This window comes from Schistocerca piceifrons, chromosome X (genome assembly GCF_021461385.2).
Source record: "Schistocerca piceifrons isolate TAMUIC-IGC-003096 chromosome X, iqSchPice1.1, whole genome shotgun sequence".
Classification (NCBI taxonomy): domain Eukaryota; kingdom Metazoa; phylum Arthropoda; class Insecta; order Orthoptera; family Acrididae; genus Schistocerca; species Schistocerca piceifrons.
The window spans coordinates 923,286,742-923,309,776 of record NC_060149.1 but is presented as its reverse complement, the minus strand read 5'-3'; the positions used below and the strand labels follow the sequence as shown (position 1 = coordinate 923,309,776).

The window sequence follows — 23,035 nt, the reverse complement described above, 5'->3', positions numbered from 1 at the left end:
ATGGCGCCTATAATGTCATTACATAAACAACAACAAACACGAAAATACATAGAAAACCGACCAACACATCTCTCTCCAAAAATATAATCAAACTAACATGACCAGCGAGGGGTAATTGGGGGTTTTTGGGTGGGGACAAACTAAATATAAACATACCACAATCTCAAACCATACAAAACGACGACATAAAAACACCACAAAATTCCCAAATTCCACTACACTTACAATATTGACAGGAATCGGTCACTTCCTGTCACCTACATAGCTCAACCGCAATTGTCGATACCATAAAATAAAAACCAACTACTCCAAAAATGATCACACCGCAACTATCAATACCACTAAACCAACACCGAAAACAACAAAAATTGGAAACGGCCACGTCCCTTGTCCTAGATAGGTCAACTGCAACACACGATGCCAAAACACATAGCTACGATGACACATTGAAATCGAACACTTCCCTTGACGTATATAGGTCAACAACAGCTCATAATGCCAAACACACACAGCTACGATGACAAATTGAAATCGGTCACTTCCCATGATCTATGCAGCTCAAATACAACTACCAATACCAAAAAAATTGAAACCGAGTACTTCCCCTAAGATACATGAATCAACCCCAAGTGTCAATATCAAAACATCAACCACCAACACATGTACAGAAAATAACACCGACCCAGCAACACAGGTCAATCCATACCAAGTGGTCCAGCACTGGTTACTTGACCATCTCAGAAAAATTTTATATTTGTTGGGTGAATTCCCCAATTTTAGTAATCACAAAAATATTTTTGTAAAAAAAAAATATTGTTTATTATTTTTAAATGGCGGCCGTATTTGTTCCAGGCCGCATGTGTTTTTTCATATTTGCTAGCATCTACATTTTTTACAATTATTCGGTAGTGGATCGCCCTAAGCCTTTCAGATAAAATGCATTTAGTTCAGCACACTCTGGGCTACAAATTAACATCATTATCACTTAGCTGAATGTATTCTTTAATATATTTTTATTAGTTCAACATTATCAGCCCCAAATTTAAAAAAAACTCAATTTTTGAACACCAGTTTTCCAAAGAAAGATTAATTTCTCACCTTTAATATTTTTTCGGCTATTACACTGTAGGCTATAGTATAGTTACTTTCTATAGAGTATCAATGGTGAGCAACCTACACTTAAAAAATACACTATTTTAAAAAATGGATTTTTTTTTTAATTTTTCCATTTTGCGGCCTGCAACATCTTTGTTGGGGGACCAGATAAAAATCTGAAAATTTCACAGTTAATAGACCTTTATGATATCAAACTTCGTTATAAATTAAAACTTTGAGATTCAGTTGGAAGTAATGGAAAAAAGATTACAAACACGAGTCAAAAATACGCTTTTTAACATCTGCAATATCTGGTAGGCTAATCAAATGACGTATATCAATTCCCCTTACACCAACAATTGTCTACTCACACTTATTTAGCTAGAAGTTCTTGAAGTGTGCAGTGGAGAGTGGTGTCTCAGTAATCTGTAGGTGTTGTTATTAATGAAGCATGTCATAAAAGTGTGTATACAGTGTATCCTAAAGACATTACTTTAATCGAAGATTACAGTGAAGAAGAAAAAGTGTTGTTTTACCTACGAGTCAGCCCAGAGGTCAAATAAACATACAAGTACCACGAAATGAAATACTTTAAAAATTTTCATTATCTTTTTGGTCGGACTTGCATGGACCCTTTTGAGAAACATAAGAAACCTATAACAAAACGTCTGCGAGAAATAACATTTGATCATTATTCTATAAATAAAAGACCTTTTGTCAATCTCATACCAGGAAAATCATTATATCCAACATTTTATTCTAAGATATTTGTTATTCCAAGAGAAAGGATAATGAAAGCTCAGATACAGAATTTTGTGACTTATCAGCAACCATTAAAAAAGTAGGTACAGCTTGTGGAATCGTGGGTATATCGCCTGTTAGTAAAATTAGAAAACTAAGTCAAGATAAAAGACCAAATACCTTGAATACAAAAATTGACAAAGTGGCAACTACAGTCAAAAAGAATTTGGAAGCTTCATTTCAAAATACAATTTCTACTAAAACAGATGGAAATTCTAAAACTTCACCAACTGAGTATGATGATTTGATAGAAAAACTAAATGCTGTACTTCAAACAAAGAGGATAAAATTAAGATTATAAATTTGCTGCCTAATTCTTGGTGTCGAGCAAAATTTAGTGATGAATTTAATGTGTCAGAGCTTCTTGTTAAGTTAACAAGGCAATTAGTAAAAGAACAGGGAATTTTACCAGCATTTCAAGAGAAAAGTGCACTAATTTGGTAGATGAAAACACAGTCAATAAGGTTATTAAGTATTATGGTGTTTCTGTGAAAGAAAATGGTTCTAAGATTCAAAGACAAAGAAGGCTAATATTGTGTAATTTAAATGAACTATTCACTGGATTTAAAAAAGAAAATCCTGAAATTAAAATTGGAAGATCAAAGTTTTGTGAGTTGAGATCAAGATGGTGTATTGTTGCAGGGACACCTGACACCCATAATGTTTGTGTTTGTTTGTATATTCAGAACATAAAGTTGATGATAGATGGGGCCAACCTTAGAGTTGACTATAAAGACGTTTTGGAAGTTATGGTATGCAATATTGACAGTTACAGTTGTATGATAAAGGCAAAATGTGAAGATTCTCCAGGCAAACAAGCCTTACTTGACATGGTTGGAAAATCCGAAGAAGGTGATTTGATGCCTGACAATATAAAATACAAACAATGGGTGACACAAGACAGAACTCAATTGGTGACAGTCATAAAATCATGAGAAGTGTTTTTTGAAGTGTTGGTGGCTAACCTTGAAAATCAGAAAATGCGTAATTTTATTGCAAAAGCTCAAAGTAAATTTTTGAAAGACAAAAAGCAAACCTTGGCAGCTGATGAATGCTTAGTTCTTGCTGACTTTTCTGAAAATTATTCCTTTGTTGTTAAAGATGAAGTACAAGGGCACCACTGGGTAAACAGACATGCCACAGTTCAGCCACCTGTATTCTATTATAAAGATGAAGATAAACTAATGAGCTACAGCTTTTGTGTCATAAGTGATTACCTTGAACACAACACTACAGCAATGCACATTTTTCAACTAAAATTAACAAACTACATTAAACAGCACCACCCTTCTATAAAAAAAACTGATTTACTTTTCGGATGGGGCAGCAAGTCAATAAAAAAACAAAAAAATTATTAACATCTCCTTTCATAAAGAAGATTTTGGGTTTGATGTAGAATGGCACTTTTTCGCTTCATGCCATGGGAAGATGTAATGGTGTCGGGGGTACAACAAAGTGAGCTGTCACAAAAGCAAGTCTGCAGCGGACCGATGACAGTCATATCATAACACCTCAAGAAATGTTTGAATTCTGTAAAAAACATATCAAAGGAATTACTTATGTTTTTGTACAATGTGAGGAAATACAAGAAGTCTATGACAGTGTCTTGAAGGAAAGGTACAACACTTGTCGGAAGATTAAAGGCACTCGATCTTTTCATTGTTTTGTACCCCATTCACACAACTTATTGAAATGTAAGATCACATCAACTTCACCTGATAGTGAACTTCATCAGTGTGGAAAACTTGTACAACCGGTTCTTCAAAATAAAGACATAGTGGCTTGTGTTTACAATGAGCAGTGGTGGATTGGCGAAGTTGATAATATTGAATGTCAAAACCCAGATGTACATGTATTTTATCACCCTCCAGGACCAAGGACATCTTTTGAAAAAATTTAGAAGGATCAAGTTTGGATGCCACTTAAAAATGTGCTAAGGAAGCTGTCTCCCATGGAATTTACAACTGAGACTGGGTGAACTTATAATCTAACACCCAAACTGAGTGAACAAATTTCTCAAATGTTCAATGAGTGATGTACTAAAAACAAATAACAAGAGAACAGTATAATGTAATTGGTAGGCTTATTTTCAATTAAAAAGCAAGTAATCGTAGATATGATTAAATAATATACAGGTGATGCTGGAGTTTAGGTCATCTGTTTCTCGGTACACTAACAGTGTGAAATGGCAGTGGTGTCAAGCTGATGACAGAACAGAATGACTTGGATGTTAGGTAAGGGGTAGATATGGTGATGATAAGGAAATGAGACACTGGATTGACTATGGTGATGATAAGGAAATGAGACACTGGATTGACTTACTGTGATGCTTTTTATTGCTTCGTGACGTGTTTGCAGTGAACGTGCAGAACAACACAGACACTGGTTTAGAACTTCAGTGTAAAACTTAGATGAGGCATACTAGATTCTCCAAGCAATTACCAGAACAAATATGTCCCCGGCCTATAACTTTATTAGAATTCGAATATACACAGTTATGTGTGGTACTAAAGGCTACGAACCATGAAAGTGTCAGATTCTACTGCTATAATGAAATCCTTAATTTAAAGTACTTGTCACAATGAAAGTGACATACAGACATAGATGCATGTAGACAAATGTACGATGTAATCCGATAACCCTAGGTCAGAGATACAAATCGTCAAGCTCTGTAACTCATTCTTTGTGTACAAGCTTAATTAATTGAGCATAGTGGTCACTCACGTAGTATCTGCTTTAGGCTGTTGATCATCCAAGACTGATGTCTGCAATTCTCCTCCGTGTGGAACTCTCCTCTGTTTGAAACTTTGTCTTGCCTGTCATTTGAAGGGCTCTATATAATGCATTTGGGGCTGTTTGCGTACAGATGGTACATGACTGCATCACTTCTTACTTCCAATTTCCAATCAGTATGCATGATATCAGTTGTTTCTTAGTGTATATGAACTCTTAATGGGCTAACAAAAGTGGCTTGCACTGTACATTTATAAGTTATAAGGCTTACTCGTAATATTCATACTTACTGATTTTTCTTTTTTTATGGCAACTCTTCATAATTCGGTCATTACAGTGAACTCAGTTTGGTATGCCTGGGGGTCCTTGTTAAATATATTGATAAAGAGTTCTGGCATCCATTGAGGAAATAAGTTTCAAAGAGCTACAAATTGTAGTGCACATTGAAATTAATGATGCTCATCTTATTGGTTCCAAGGTTACAGTTGGATCATTGCAGTATCTGACTGAGAAGACTGACCGTGCCCATGGAATTTCAGCAAAGATAACAATCAACTAAATTGTCTTGAGAACTGATTGTTGCTATTGGTTCTAAGTTGAGTGGAAGGCTTTGGAGGTAGGCTGCAACTTGCTAGACATGAGCCATATGGTTGGGAACTGTAGTGTTTCTTTACAAAAATAAGATTAAGCAACTCTGACTCTCCATCAAATACAGATAATGAAATATGTTTGAAACCATGAAGTATTAGTGTATGATTCAAAGAGATGTCTCCCACAGATGAGATAATGAAAATCCTTGTGATCAGTAGCCAAACCATTGGCAAAAAAGTACTAAGGTTTGAAGCATTCTTAAAAAGCAGTGGAGCTCAGATGCAGAAAGCTGGCAAAACCCCATTATTGACAGCAGTGAGATTTTTGGAGTAAATCTGAGTGTATATCCATTGGACAGGCTATTGGGAAGTGGATGTGGTGTATTGTTTACAGTAGACAAGAAACTCAAATACACCAGCACAGAAATTGCAGCTGCTTCCGAGATTGTTTGGGCAAGATTCATTATTAAGAGAGGGCATGAACTTATATCCTGGCCTTCTGTCAACCACCAGACACACTCTGAGATGTAATCAAAAACTATATAAAACCTCAGTTTGATAATACATACCACGGACAGGGTGAGGTTGATATTTTGGGCTAAGATTGATCACTGCACAATTCTCTGTTGGGTTGCTAATTTCCAGCTAATGTGAAAATGGATGTTTGCCTTCTTCAGGTTGGTAGCAACTGGAATGTACTTGAAGTGGAATCTCTATTGTTGAACAAATCTAGAACTGATTTGTAATACCATGATAAAAATTGATTACAGTTTCACCCATTTTTGTGGGGTTAAATACATCTGAATGTAATTGAAAAGCCAGCTGGAGTGGCCGAGCTGTTTTAGGCGCTACAGTCTGGAGCTGCGCGACCGCTACGATCCCAAGTTCGAATCCTGCCTCAGGCATGGATGTGTGTGATGTCCTTCTACATCTACATTTATACTCCGCAAGCCACCCAACGGTGTGTGGCGGAGGGCACTTTATGTGCCACTGTCATTACCTCCCTTTCCTGTTCCAGTCGCGTATGGTTCGCGGGAAGAACGACTGTCTGAAAGCCTCCGTGCGCACTCTAATCTCTCTAATTTTACATTCGCGATCTCCTCGGGAGGTATAAGTAGGGGGAAGCAATATATTCGATACCTCATCCAGAAACGCACCCTCTCGAAACCTGGCGAGCAAGCTACACCGCGATGCAGAGCGCCTCTCTTGCAGAGTCTGCCACTTGAGTTTGATAAACATCTCCGTAACGCTATCACGGTTACCAAATAACCCTGTGACGAAACGCACCACTCTTCTTTGGATCTTCTCTATCTCCTCCGTCAACCCGATCTGGTACGGATCCCACACTGATGAGCAATACTCAAGTATAGGTCGAACGAGTGTTTTGTAAGCCACCTCCTTTGTTGATGGACTACATTTTCTAAGGACTCTCCCAATGAATCTCAACCTGGTACCCGCCTTACCAACAATTAATTTTATATGATCATTCCACTTCAAATCGTTCCGCACGCATACTCCCAGATATTTTACAGAAGTAACTGCTACCAGTGTTTGTTCCGCTATCATATAATCATACAATAAAGGATCCTTCTTTCTATGTATTCGCAATACATTACATTTGTCTATGTTAAGGGTCAGTTGCCACTCCCTGCACCAAGTGCCTATCCGCTGCAGATCTTCCTGCATTTCGCTACAATTTTCTAATGCTGCAACTTCTCTGTATACTACAGCATCATCCGCGAAAAGCCGCATGGAACTTCCGACACTATCTACTAGGTCATTTATATATATTGTGAAAAGCAATGGTCCCATAACACTCCCCTGTGGCACGTCAGAGGTTACTTTAACATCTGTAGACGTCTCTCCATTGATAACAACATGCTGTGTTCTTTTGCTAAAAACTCTTCAATCCAGCCACACAGCTGGTCTGATATTCCGTAGGCTCTTACTTTGTTTACCAGGCGACAGTGCGGAACTGTATCGAACGCCTTCCGGAAGTCAAGAAAAATAGCATCTACCTGGGAGCCTGTATCTAATATTTTCTGGGTCTCATGAACAAATAAAGCGAGTTGGGTCTCACACGATCGCTGTTTCCGGAATCCATGTTGATTCCTACATAGTAGATTCTGGGTTTCCAAAAACGACATGATACTCGAGCAAAAAACATGTTCTAAAATTCTACAACAAATCGACATCAGATATATAGGTCTATAGTTTTGCGCATCTGCTCGACGACCCTTCTTGAAGACTGGGACTACCTGTGCTCTTTTCCAATCATTTGGAACCTTCCGTTCCTCTACAGACTTGCGGTACACGGCTGTTAGAAGGGGGGCAAGTTCTTTCGCGTACTCTGTGGAAAATCGAATTGGTATCCCGTCAGGTCCAGTGGACTCTCCTCTGTTGAGTGATTCCAGTTGCTTTTCTATTCCTTGGACACTTATTTCAATGTCAGCCATTTTTTCGTTTGTGCGAGGATTTAGAGAAGGAACTGCAGTGCGGTTTCCTCTGTGAAACAGCTTTGGAAAAAGGTGTTTAGTATTTCAGCTTTACGCGTGTCATCCTCTGTTTCAATGCCATCATCATCCCGGAGTGTCGGGATATGCTATTTCGAGCCACTTATTGATTTAATGTAAGACCAGAACTTCCGAGGATTTTCTGTCAAGTCGGTACATAGAATTTTACTTTCGAATTCACTGAATGATTCACGCATAGCCCTCCTTATGCTAACTCTGACATTGTTTAGCTTCTGTTTGTCTGAGAGGTTTTGGCTGCATTTAAACTTGGAGTGAAGCTCTCTTTGCTTTCGCGGTAGTTTCCTAACTTTGTTGTTGTACCACGGTGGGTTTTTCCCGTCCCTCACAGTTTTACTCGGCACGTACCTGTCTAAAACGCATTTTACGATTGCCTTGAACTTTTTCCATAAACACTCAACATTGTCAGTGTCGGAACGGAAATTTTCTTTTTTATCTGTTAGGTAGTCTGAAATCTGCCTTCTATTACTCTTGCTAAACAGATAAACCTTCCTCCCTTTTTTTATATTCCTATTAACTTCCATATTCAGGGATGCTGCAACGGCCTTATGATCACTGATTCCCTGTTCTGCACATACAGAGTCGAAAAGTTCGGGTCTGTTTGTTATCAGTAGGTCCAAGATGTTATCTCCACGAGTCGGTTCTCTCTTTAATTGCTCGAGGTAATTTTCGGATAGTGCACTCAGTATAATGTCACTCGATGCTCTGTCCCTACCACCCGTCCTAAACATCTGAGTGTCCCAGTCTATATCTGGTAAATTGAAATCTCCACCTAAGACTATAACATGCTGAGAAAATTTAGGTTATTTAGGTTTAAGTTCTCAGTTCTAGGGGACTGCTGACCTCAGAAGTTAAGTTGCATAGTGCTGAGAGCCATTTGAACCATTTTGTAAGTGAAAATTATATGTATGTGCTGGTGTTAGAACATAGTCTTTTATATTATTGTTCAGTTGTTATCTTAACGCACAGTAGTGCACTACAAACATATTGTCACATGGTAATCACTATCAGGCCCAAATCCGAAAGCTGGTTCATCAGTGAAGTACAACACTTAACACTCAAAGGACTTTTATTATAAACAGCAACTTAGAAATAAAACAGAATTGAACTTCTGGATGTAGAATGCTGCTATTAATGCAAAGATCCAGTATACCTGAATAAGAAATTATGATAACTTTCCAAAAATGATGATACTAAATAACTGCACTGGTGGTTGGATTTGAAATAGCATCCTGCAGCATACCAGCCAGTGATGCTAACCACTATGCCACATTGTGTGCAGTACAGCTCATGGCATTGCCCCTTCTCCCGGAGAAACAGTGACCCACTGTTTCAGAATTTGTCATCGAAGCTGAATGCAGCACCCTGGACATAGATCTTGTCAGTTATCCTCTGTATGGCAGCACTTGTGGAACCTCGCATCCTGCTCATGTTGTAATTTTCTTTTCACTATGAAGTACATCAAAGGCAGCCTCTCCTGTATAAGCTCCTCAGTCTTCAGTTTTCTTGAATGAGAAGCACCCACATCAATCAGTGCTTGAGGTCTGTAGTAGGGCTTCATATGGACATTGCTGGCATAGCTGCACTTTTCTCTTTTTGATGAATGGTCATAGTCCTTGACTTCGTATATATTATGTCTGACAAGACATGATACAACCCAAAGTAATGGTTTAGTAACTTTTCCAATAGCCTCACACTCTGCACAGGCATAAAAATGTGTACCAAGTCTCCTGGGATGTCTCTCACTAAGTGCTTGGCATTATAGTACTCTTGGATCTTGTCATGGACATCCACAGACCATATGTGAACTAGCTATCTTGCTTCTTTGATCTTGGTAATGGAGTGTTTCATGTAGTAATCCTAATTATCGTTCTGTTGAAATGGGAACAGTTATCCATTGTTGTTTTGACCTCGGAAGCGTGGAGTGGAAATAACAGTGTGAAGCCTTTGTTATCTTGCTTTACTGTGTTATATGCAATGTCACAACACACATTATTGTAATCTAACATCTCTGTTTGACATCAACAGACATTGAGAGCATATCTGCCAACATTTTATTAAATCATTCGGTGAGGCCATTTGCCTGTGTGTCATAGGCAGTTGTCATCCTATTATTGATATCACTATGTGAAATTACCTTTGATTTTAGTTTCGACTGAAAACTTCTCCACAAACAGAGAGCATCATTTGTGGTGCTCCATGCTTGAAAATGTTGCCTTCTACAATGAGTCTGTCAGTTTCCAGAGATTCAGCAGTGAGCACAGCTTTGGTAACAGCGTAGTGTGTGAGGAAGTCAGCGAAGACTGTCTATTCCTGTTTGTCGACCTTGCAACCTCTACTGGATGGAATGATGCAGCTGCAGGCACGATTAGTACCAGACGCCCCGGAGATAATTGCAGCACGTGTTTCAGTTGCTGTCATTGCTTAAAATGGCTCACATAGTGTCTGACAAACCTGTTAGGTTAGGTTAGGAGCATAGACAACTGCAAGGCACATGTTACTGGTTGTAGAGTAGTTCATCTCAGATTTGGAGAGTACTCTGGAAGCATAAGTTATCACCTTTGCCAGCACCTTCCTGAATTTGTACTAGAACTGCACGTTTCCCTTGACAGTGGTGTCAGTGCAAAGTTTTGTCTCAGTATTCTTGTCATGCAATGATTGAACTGTAGAAGATATTAATGCCTTCTTAAGGACAGGAAAAATATTTCTCGTGGCTCTTCTCGGTAATACGAGCACATTCCAAGATAACTTCCCACATCATGAATATACCGGGGAGTCAGAAAATCTGTGACTGCTCTTATTTTCTCTGGATTGGGGTGCGCACCATCGTCATTAACTAGGTACCGCAAGAGTTTTATTCGTTGGGTGACATAGAGCCACTTTTATGGATACTTGCAGAGGCCTGCTGTCTGAGCCACTTTGTTGTGATTGTCAGGAAGCGTAGATGTTCTTCAAATGTCTTCGAAAAAATGATGATGTTATCCAGGTAGCAAAGATGTTGAAACAGGTTATCTATGGTATGTTAAAAGGTGTCTGGAGCACTACATAATCCAAATGGCATAATTTTAAACTCACAGAGGCCATCACAAGTTATGAAGAGAGTTTTTTTCCTGGTCAGCTTTGCAAACCTTTGTTTGCCAGTAGCCTGGCTCTATATCCGTAGTTGAGAAATACTTAGTCTTTCATCAATGCGCGGCTGTGGGTAGACACCTTTTTTGTGATTTTGTTCAGCCATTGGTAGTCGACATAGAAATGTCATATGCTGCCCTTTTCTTCACAAGGACCAGATAGGAGGACCAAGGACACTCTGACAGTTCAATGATATCATCGTTCAGCACCTTCTTCATTTCCTTCCAAATTGTCTCTTATTCAGCTGATGACACACTACACACACACTAGATGATTGGTGGATGATCTGCAGTGATGATACGGTGCTGTACCATGGGCAGCTTTTTCTGTCTTTTCTCCACTCTAAATTTGAAAGCAGATAGGCTAATACTCACCAGTGTTGTTCCTTGACCAGGCTAGATAATATTGACAGTTCATAGTAGATTCCTCCATTGTATTGTCTGCAGTGGTAGTGGAGCAAGATTCTTGGTTTGGTTAATCATACAAGTATACATTTAGCGATGACTTGTGTCTGCTCATGACATTAGTGATCCATTTGTATTTACCCCAATCCAATCTTGATGATCCCATGCCCACTGTGGTCATAATTCATAAAAATTGGATCAATGTGGGAACACAATGTCTTGGCACATCAGCTTAAGGCAGGTACAACTCCAATGGTCCTCTAGAGATCCTGATTACTCAGCATGTCAACAGATTGTCAGGAAAGCCTGAAGAATTAAAAGCTTTGTAGTTTGACTGAACATCTAAGTAGACCACTGGAACTTATTGTTGACAGCAAGATAACATCTTCAACAGCAAACACACATCCAGAGCAGTCTTTGTTATGTGTGCTTATTGGAATATCTTCATCAATCTGGAGCTATGATCTTCCGCAGTCTGTGAGTGTTTGTGACATCTACAAGAACTCCAATCTGCAAACAATATTAAGAACACATTCTGCCTAAACCACAAATTCGAAGCACTCTTTTTCTGTCATTGATAGTTATTTTTGGAGTATGTGGTCCCATCAGCTGGGCGTATTTCCCATTTGTTACGTTCAGTACAACCAATTTCATCTCACAGAATAGTCTTCTTTAGCTGGTGATGATAAGGCTCCAGAGTTGACATGCACCTTGGTAGGTTGACTGTCAGTGGTGATGTTAATGAGATTTCCAGTTCTGGTAACTATCATCAATAGGGGATTTTCATCTGTGGCAGCCTCACCTCCAAATGTGGGTGCCTCATTTAGTTTTCCTGCTAAAGATCGACACACCTCCCCCCCAACATTCTCTATTTCGTCATAATATATGGGGCCAACATTCATGGCCGCTATCTCTTGCTTACTCTGTCTGACAGTTCTGTTTACCATAAACTGCTGTATATATCTTCTCTTATTACCTTACATATGAGAAAGATAGAGTCACGATGGTCTTCCGCAACTGCCATAGGAACCACATTCAGGAGTCAGTCACACTTCTTTCATCCGACTCTTTTTCTCTTGCATTTAGTTCATGTGCTGGCATTGCTGGAGCAATCTCTCAATTATTTTGACATCATTTACCAGAAGAACTTGGAACATCTCTCCTGTGACTTCTTTTGCCAAATGTAAGATTTTATTGTCTTCTGTCTGTTGTGGCATGCCTACTCGTCGAATATGGGGTGCGTAGGAAACCCACTTTCTTGGATTGCTAGACAACAATTCAAGCAAATCATTTTAATGAATTTTTATTACAGTAAGATAAATGACAATACTTAACTTTGAGAATTTACAACGCTGTGTCACAAGCAACGGGCAACAGACAAAATAAGAAATTCTGTTCAGTATACACAACTCCTAATACAAGTGAAACAATACAGCTGCTGTAGACCTCATAGAACAGCTACTCTTCAACTCGACCGTGGCCTTATGGCATGGCGTGTATGTTCTCTTTGCGCAACCGAGCACACTGGACTTGCATTCGATAGGATGACAGTTCAGTCCCGTGTCTGGTCATCATGACTTAGGTTTTCCGTGATTTCCCTAAATCGTTCCAGGCAAATGCCGGGATGGTTCCTTTGAAAGGGCCCGACCGACGTCCTTCCCCGTCCTTCCCTAATCCAATGAGACCAATGACCTCGCTGTTTGGTCTCTTCCCCCCCAAAACAACCCAACCCTTCTCTTTGCCTAGAGGCCGCTGCTGTCTTGGTGTCATCCTAGAGAGGGTTCGGTCAGCGTACTATTGGCTGACATCTTCTTCAAAGCCCTCTGTGCTCTACTGTTCCTGACCGTCATGCCAGCACTTGTCTTTTACTCCAGAACACTGTCACTCTGATTCACAATGTGATGTAGAGCCAAAATATTCCTTTTGTAAGATTGTGTTGTTTTCCCATTGTGTTGGATCCTGTTCTTCATTTGTTCTTCCACCAAGTGGACTTGCAGCTGATTGTCAGCAAATGGTTTCTACAGTTCAAATGGGAATTTGTTCCAGCTAACTACCTTCCCCTTGTTGTTCTCGAACCAGTGTTGGGCTGTGCTGTCCAAGCATAAGTACACATTTGCTGAACACATCATGACATCACACATGTTGTATTTGGTGACTCAGTCAATTCCTTCAGCAATTTCATTGGGTCCTAACCATTATTTTTGCAAAACACTTATGGATGCCTGACATGTAGCTGAATTGCTGCTATTTTGGAACCCATTGTTTTCCTGAATATATGGACCTTGGAAACAATGTATGCTTGTATCTCAGTTTGCATCTCTGTAGGCGGCAGCTTTTACATTGTCGAATTGAAGCCCTGGTTAAGTACCCAGCATTTCAACTAAACGTGTCATCTCATAACAACTAACAAGCCTAAATCCAATAGCAGGTTTTTCAATGAAGTTCAACACTTAACACTGAAAGCAAGTTTACTACAAACACCAGTGTACAGATAGAGGAGACCTGGACTAGTGGACAATGTGTGCTGCTATTTATACAAACATTGAATATCCCAGAATATAAAAATGTAAGAAATTTGGAGAACCTTCAAGAAATGATAAAAAGTATATAGAAAATAACTGCTGGTGGTTGGGTTTGAACTGGGGACCTGCATCACACGTATTATGCCACTTTGGATACAGCTAACCTCATGAGTGTCTCTCCGTGTAATGTGTTCGATTATGATGAGACTGGTGTCAGTAATGATCCAGGAAAATCGTTTGTGATTGGTAGATATGGTATGAAGTGCCCTGAAAATATATGCAGCCATTCTAAGTCTGCAACGATATTATTATCTGTGGGTCAGCTGCAGGTGACTTCTCCCTCCATGTGTTATATACAGAGGTGAGCACATTCAGAACCTTTGGATAGAAAATGGCCATAAAGACCATTATTACAGCAACAAATTGTGTTGTACTGCTGGGAGTTGACATAGTCATACTTCACATGGGTGGAGTTACATGGCAAAATTTATGGACTGGATGCATAGATGGAAAATGAAATATCATCAGCTGTCAAAAGGGCAGAGTGTGAAGCATTTGACTAATGCAGCAGAATCTTATCAAGAAACCTCTCACAAACTCCAAAGAAACTCCTGTCATATGTAAAGACTGTGAGTGGCACCAAAGTGAATATCCAGACACTTATGGATGACTCAGGAACTTTAGTAAGGGTAACAAAGCAAAAGCTGAGGTGCTCAACTACATTTTCAAATATTCCTTTGCTTAGGAAAATACATGATTACTGTCCCCAATTTAATTTTTGCACCACAACAATAACACGTGATAGAGCTATTAGTGTCAGTTGAATTTAGAAACAACTAGAATTGTTAAAATTGAACTAGGCCTCATTGCCCAAAGGACTCCCTATCAGATTTTGTGCAGAAATCGTAGCTTACTTAACAGACTCATAGATCCCTCACTGGTTGGAATAAAACATAGGTCAAACTGATCTGCAAGGAGTGTTGCAAATATAACTCATGTAATTATTGTCCAATATCATTGATATCCATCTGTTGTAGAATCTTAGAACATATTCTGAGCTAAGATGTAAGGAGATATCCCAAACAGAACGACTTCCTTCATGGTGAGCACAATGGATTTAAAAAACAATCAGTCATGTAAAACTCAACTCCCACTCTTCTCACATGATAGCCTGAAAGCTGTGAATCAAGGAAAGTGGGCAGATAAAGTGTTCCGTAACTTCCGAAAAGGATTTCACTCAGTACCGCAGCATCACTACTTAATGAAAGTATGATCACGGGGTTATCAAACAAAGTGTGTGACTAGGTTGAGGATTTCATGGGCGGGAGTATGCAGCATGTTATCTTGGATAGAGAGTCATCAACGATTTTAGAAGTAGTCAAGTGTGTTCCAGGCAAGTGTCTGTTGTGACCCTTTCTGCTCATGTTGTATATTAATGAGACCTGGCACTCAGTGTTAATAGTAATCTCAGTCTTGATGCATTTACCTATAATGATGTATTAGCAAGCTGAAAACAGTTACGTGGATGTTCAAACAGATCTTGATAAGATTTCAAAGAGATGCAAACCTTGGCAGCTTGCTTTAAAGTTTCAGGAATGCAACATTTGTCCTTCACAAAATGCAAAAACGTAGTACTGTGTGGGGAATATGAAAGATGATTATACATAGCCTCAGTTGTAGCAGAGCTGGTGACAGACTTTCCTTCATTGGTAGAATGCTAAGAAAGTGCAGTTGATCGACAAAGGAGACTACTTGCAAAATACCTCTGCAACAGATGTGTGGGTCACATACTAATTGGGACTAACAAGTGATACTGAATATCTAAAAAGGAGGGCAGTGTGTACACCGACGCAAGTGTTTGAGTCATGGGAGAGCATCACAGGAATTCTGGAAAACTTGAACTGGCAGACCCTTAAATGTAGACATCAATCATCCCACAAAGGCCAACTGCCAAAGTGAGGAATCTGGGAATATGCTACAGCAATCTTCATATCACTCCTCTATGGACAGCAAATACAAGATGTGACTGAGTACAGTAACCACAGAAGCATTTAAGCATTCTTTATTATGAATGGAATAGGAAGAAATTCAGATACGTGGAGCAATGGGAAGTACAATCTGTCATACAGCCCACAGTGGTTTCCAGAGGATGGATGTAGATGTATGGTTCCTTGTACAACACTGTGCTAATTTTTCCCCATATTCTTATTGATATCATGATATGTTACATAGTCACGTTAGTTTTTATCATTATCATTATAGCTTTTATGACTGACATTTGGTTTATAAATGGTGAAAATTTTGTGATTTGTGTTTGACAGATTTTATCAACTGATATCCAAGACAGAAGGCTCCAGTTGTTGTTGTTGTTGTTGTTGTTGTTGTTGATTTTGGAGGTGGTGGTGGTGGTGGTGGTGGTGGTTGTTGTTGTTGTTGTTGTTGTGGTGGTGGTTATCATCTTCAGTCCAAAGACTGGTTTGATGCATCTCTCCCTACTGGTCTGCCCTGTGCAAACTCTTCATCTCTGCATAACTACTACAATTCTACCAGTAAATAATTTCCAACCTGTTTACTGTTGTCTAGCCTTCCTCTACCTATACAGTTTTTACCTCCTCACCCCCTTCTTCTCCCAATTCCCTCCCTAAAACCTGCCAAATTGATTATTCCTTGATGCCTCAGTATATGCCCTATCAACCAACCTCTTGTGTTAGTCAATTACTTAATTCCCCAATTCCATTCAATACCTCCCCATTGGTTATTTGATCAATCTGTCTAATCTTCAGCATTCTCCTGTAGAATCACATTTGAGAAGCTTCTATTTTATTCGTGTCTGAACTATTTATCATTCAGATTTAATTTTTGTACAAGGCAATATTCCATGCCTTCAGAAAAAGACTTCCTAACACTGCCTTATGTGATGTGCCAAAACATTGTGTTCCTATGTTCATCCAGTGACATGGTGAATAATGATTGCAGTGGGCATGGGATCATCGAGATTGGATAGGGGTAATTGGAAATGTGCCATCCAGGTAGATGAATCACATTTCAGGTTACGCCGGGTCTACATCTACATCTATTCTGCAAACCATCATGAAGTGCATGGCAGAGGGTACGTCACATTGTACAAGTTATTAGGGTTTCTTCCCATTCCATTCATGTATGGAGCGCAGGAAGGATAATTGTTTGAATTCCTATATGTGTGCAGTAATCATTGTAATCTTATCTTCTTGATCCCTATGTGAGTGATATGTAGGGGGTTGTAGTATATTTCTAGAGTCATCATTTAAAGCTGGTTCTTGAAACTTTGTTAGGAGACTTTCGCGGAATAGTTTACGTCTATCTTCAAAAATCTGCAAGTTCAGTTTCTTCAGTATCTCTTTGGTTCTCCCACGGATCAAACAAACCTGTGACCATTCATGCTGCCCTTCTCTGTATTAATTCAATATCCCCTGTTAGTACTATTTGTAATATTGCAAACTTGAGCAATTTGAGTGATTTGTAAGTAATCTCCTTTGTAGACTGATTGAACTTCCCCAGTATTCTACCAATAAACCAAAGTGTACCACCTGTGTTACCCATGACTGAACATATGTGATCATTCCATTTCATATCCCTATAAAGTGTTAGATACTGCTATTTTTATGAGTTGGCCGCTTGCAGCAGTGACTCATTGATATTATAGTCATAGGATACTATGTTGTTTTTTTTCCATTTTGTGAAGTGCACAGTTTTACATTTCTGAACATTTAAAGTAAGTTGCCAGTCTTTGCACCACTTTGAAATCTTATCAAGATCTCACTGAATATTTATGCAGCTTCTTTCAGACATTACTTCATTATAGATTACTACGTCATCTGTAAAAAGTCTGAGGTTTCTATTAGTATTGTCTGCTAGGTCATTTATATGCAACACGAACAGCAAGGATCGCAACACACTTCCATGGTGCAGACCTGCAGTTACTTCTACATTTGACGGTGACTGTCCATCCAAGATAACATGCTGCATCCTACCTACCAAAAAGTCCTCAATCCAGTCACAAATTTCACTTGATATCTCCTATGAGTGTACTTTTGACAAAAGGGGTAGGTGTGGTACTGAGTCAAATGCTTTTTGGAAATCAAGAAATACTGCATCTACTTGATTGCCTGGATCCAAAGGTTTCAATATGTCATATGGGAAAAAGTGCGAGTTGAGTTTCACGTGATTGATGTTTTCGGAATCCGTGCTGGTTGGCATTCTGTTCAAAGTACCTCTTTATGTTTGAACTCAGAATATGTTATGAGTTTCTATAATAAAACAATGCCAAGGATACTGGATGGTAGTTTTGTGGATCACTCCAACCACCCTTCTTGTAGATAGGCATGACCTGTGCTTTTTTCCAAGAACTGGGCAAGGTTTTTAATTCAAGGGTTCTACAGTAGATTACAGTTAGAAGAGGAGCTAACTCAGTTGTAAATTCAGTATTGAATATGACAGGGATTCCATTGGGCCATGGAGCTTTGTTCAACTTTAACATTTTAGCTGTTTCTCAACACAACCATTAAATTGGAGTAGCTCTCCTCATTTTCCCTTTGTAAAGGAATATTTGAAAACAGAATTAAGCATTTCAGTTTTTGCTTTGGTACCCTCAGTTTCAGTTTCTATCTCATGCATTAGGGTCTGTACACTAACTTTGGTGCCACTAGCAGCCTTTACATACAACTGGAATTCTTATGTTTTGTAAAATATCATTTGACAATATTCTACAACAGTAGTCATTGAAGGCTTTGAGCATTGCTCTCTTGGCAGCCAAATGCGTTTCATCCAACATCTTTCTATTTATAGCCCTTCATTTTGTTTTATACATATTATGCAGTAATCTCCATTTCTTTAGAAGTTTCTTTGCAGTGACTGTATACCATGGAGGTTCCCTCCCATTGTGAACTGTTGTACCAGGTATATATCTGTCCAGCGCATGGTCAACTGTTCTTTTAAACTTGAGCCATATTTCTTTTGCATGCTCCTGCCCTGTGCTGAAAGTTTCAAGTTGCTCATTGAGATAATACACTACTGATTTTCTATCTAGTTTACTCAACATATATGTCTTTCTGCTTGTTTTATTTGTCGTTTGCACTTTGCTAATCGTTGTTTCCACAAATGTGTCACGGTTACTTATACCAGTTTCGATTTTGACATCTGCAAAGAGGTCAGGTCTATTTGTTGTCATTAGATCCAGTATATTTCCATCATGAGTGGAGTTCGTAACTATCTGTTCTAGGTAGTTTTCAGAGAAGGCATTTAGTAATGTTACACAGGATGTCTTATCATGCCCACCACCAACAAAACTGTAATTTTCCCAGTTAATTGTTGGATGATTAAAGTCTCCACCAATGATTGCGATATGATTGGGGAACTTATGTACAAGTGAACCGAGGTTTCCTCTTAAGTTTTTGGTTATATCAAGGGATGCTTCGGGTGGGTGATAGAAGGATCCAATTATCATTTTATGCCCCCCCCCCATTACAGAGTCTTGCCCAAACAATCTCATATGCAGCTTCAATTTTCACCTCAATGGGTTCAAATTCTTGTCTACTGTGACAAATACACCACCTCCATTTCCCATTTGCCTACACTTTCAATATATACTTAAATTTTCCTCAAAAATCTTGCTGCTATCAATTTCAGGTTTCAGCCATCTTTCTGTATGAGGTCAACAATCATGTCTCGAAATGCTGTCATCCAGCTGCTCGAAATATGCACCACAATACACATGTCAACCAGTGCTGTGGGAGACATCTACCTGGGCCACCTTGGGACCTGTGATAGTAATCGAAGACACCATGACAGGTGTGGGCTATATGAACACTGTCGTGTACCGCCTGCATAACTTCACGGTTGATGTCTTCCCCAACTGCAGTGGCATATTCCAGCAGGATAACTGTCCATGTCACAAGGCCGGAATCATGCTGTGGTGGTTTGAGGAACATGACAGTGAAGTCATGTTGATGTCTTGGCCAACAAATGTGATTGATCTGAACCTGACAGCCCTTGTATAATCTATTAGGCATGGTGACCACACTAATGTACCCTGATGGGCATTTTACCCATCACAGAGAATTGCAACTCTTGATCATTTACATTCCACTGATGATGTATGTGTGTACGAAGTTACATTTAAATCCCACCATGTCTCTGGGTGCTTTCTGTCAGGCAGTGTACAATTCTGGCCATTAAAATTGAAACACTAGAAAGTATAACTGATTACAAAATTTTAATTGTTTGTAAATCATATAGAAGGAAGAATAAATCATGGTAAGTGTTTTTTGGGTATGCGAGGTGGCAAATTCAGTACATAGATCGCTCTAACTTGACTGGACATTGAGTCTTATTGAGCTTGCGTGACAGATACAATTAAATTGTTCTGTGCTACTTTATCTGTGTGGTATAGTTTATCATAGTGGCTGCTGAGTTGTGGTGTCCTAGTCTCATGGCAACCCACAACGAGATGTTTTCAGTGGGAGAGAGATCTGGCGAGTGTGCTGGCCAGGGCAATAAACACCCTCTGTATTGAGGTAGCAACATTATTTTGTTGCATTTTCTTGTTGTCCCAAAATATCAGATATGTAATGGTTGCTCTCCAGATTACCTCCTTTGTGTACGACTGTTGACTGTGGTGTGTACCCAGTGGCACCTTATACCATAGTGCCAGATGCTGGGCCTGTATAATGATTATGAATGTAATTGGCACCATTCATTTTCCTCAGAGCTCCCACACATGATCCATCATGATGTTGTATGCAGAACTGGCTCATCTGAAAAGATGGTGTGGTGCCACTCCTGTGTTCATTGGTATCATTAAGTGCACCACTGTCAGATTTCTCTCTCTGCTGCCACATCAAGGGAATCCTCAATAATTGTCACCATGCTGACAGTCTACAGTGCTGCTGACGGCGTTGCGCTCTCTGTGTGGATACTCGTCTCGATTCAAACGAGCCCACTTCCTGACTCGAGGTATGTGACACGGTCATATGATTCTTTACAGCTGGGTAAACAACATATTTGTACTCTTGGGTGCTGGCTGCATGGGGCTGTTACATCCTGCATGACATTCAGTATGGCTCTCCTGAATTCATCGATTACATATTCACACGGTGGAAGTTGTGGTATCCCGGCAAACGTGAGAAGCAAAATTGCAGAACAATAAACTGCGGTCTCATAGGCCACGAGCCCCCCGTTGTTGAACTCCTACACATGTTGGTAGATATTTCTCCTTCTTATTCATTGCATAACATTATCTCCTCACAAACCAACAACATTCAATTGTGATTTATGAATGAGAAACCCACCGCATAATCTTAATCGAATACAGCTAACCGGCAATGGTTTACAACCACTAAATATGTACAGAAATTGGACATACTTCTCAATCTGGGGTATCCCCGTGAACTATGTCAGCACACAAAGGTTGGTTGATTCTTGGGACTTTGCCCACTTTAAAGGTAATGGAACTCAAAATTGTAGTAGATCATATAGAATATGAATGAAGAAACTCCATCATTTTTGGTTTTTAGGGTTTTAAAAAAGTACACAATAAAATTACTAAAGTCCAGAATATACAACTTTTTTGCTATCACGTGTGAGATTATGAACTTCTTTTCTGAACTCCCAGTTTGTGAAAGGGCGCAGACAGTTATTGATCATGTGTAAAACATGCTGATCATAAATCACTTCCAACATATTTGAATGTCTGACGTCGAATCTTGTTTATTGTTATTGTAAATGAAACCTTGATTGGGTACTGAAATCGCATAAAACAAAAGGGTCAGTTTGTTAGGATCATTCGGGTACGGGGTATAAGAAAGATCTCTCCAGCTGCTGGATCTGTGAGAGTAGTGGCCAGCAGTGTAAATATGAAATGAAAGACTTAGATGGAATAGAATCCATAAAAAGCGGGAGGGGTGGGATGTAGTGCAAGAAAGGAAAAGAGAATGGATAGTAAAGGTTAAACTTTGTGAAGAGAGGCAAAGGTCCAAGTAGGAGGGGAAACTAGAAGAGTAGTAGAGAAGATAATGGTGACACCCAATTAAAATAAACATGTAGCAGAAATCAAGAATGCCTTGTAGTTCTAGGCTGGGAGAAGTAATGATTAGACTGCCCAAAATGTGTAGCGGAAACAGAAGTACAATTTTTTCCTCACCAGTATGCACTATTTCTTTGAGCTCATTCCTGACAACTGAAAAATTCATTATACTAAAGTCATTAGTGTGTGATAATATTACTTAGATATGATTTATATAGGAGTGCTCTCCCGAGTTTTGTGATGGATACCATCATGAAGGTGCACACAGCTTTGTAAAGAAGAGAATTTGAAGGGCAGTAGGCAGTAACCGGAAGTTTTATGAAGATGCTGCACTTTGAACCACCAACAATGATGTACTCTGAGTCGAACAGAGATAATTGTGAACATTATGGATCACTTATCAGGGCATATCTTTTAAAAGAGAACCTGGATTGTGGGCTCTTGACCTGGTCAGTGATGCATTACAGAAGCTGTATCCGTATGCATCTTGTAAGAATACTCCTGGTTTCAAATATTGTTGATAGAAACAAAATGTGCCATACAAGTAATTCATTAACTATAGCCCTATTAACTATAAAACTTTATTACAGTATACAGTGCAGCAAGCAGATAATGGAAATATTCATTGTAAGAGCCATTTGAATTTTACCCTTTTGTCAAATGTAATAATGAATGTACATGTCAAAGTTTCCACATTGAGACTGTTGAACTTTCTGAATCTCTGCCCCCAGAAAAATAGGAATGTAAAACAATGGGTAATTTTTACAATGTAATAGCTTCAGTAACATAACTCCACTAGGTAAATAAATGATTTTAGTCTTTGTTAGAAGCTGCAAGTAGATCCTGTGTGATGATGTATGTTAAGAATTAAGGCCTTTTTTATGGGCAGGCTATCAGCCTGATTTACTAATGTTTCTTCCTTTTTTTTCAGTTGGCACAAATACAACTTGCAGTGGCAACTACTGGGTCATTATCAGATCAAGACAGTTTGCTCGTACTGCAAGAACAGATGACTCATCTTATCGCATTGACTAAAGAAAACATGACTCAACTCAGAAATAAAAGTAGTGATACAGTTCAAAATTTGTCAAATGATAACAGTGAAAATGAGGTAAGAAGAATTTCCTTGTAATGGAGCAGAGGGAGAGAGAGAGAGAGAGAGAGAGAGAGA

At 39.1% G+C, this 23,035-nt stretch overlaps 1 protein-coding gene across 1 annotated transcript in view; it reads left to right on the top strand.

Annotated features, from left to right (window-relative positions):
- The window catches only part of LOC124723014 (zinc finger CCCH-type with G patch domain-containing protein), a 167,256-nt gene that overhangs the window by 2,280 nt on the left and 141,941 nt on the right, over positions 1–23,035 (top strand). The window contains exon 2 of the mRNA XM_047248189.1: positions 22,796–22,975. Within this exon, the coding sequence (XP_047104145.1) occupies positions 22,796–22,975 (180 nt within the window). The remainder of the gene's footprint in view (positions 1–22,795; positions 22,976–23,035) is intronic.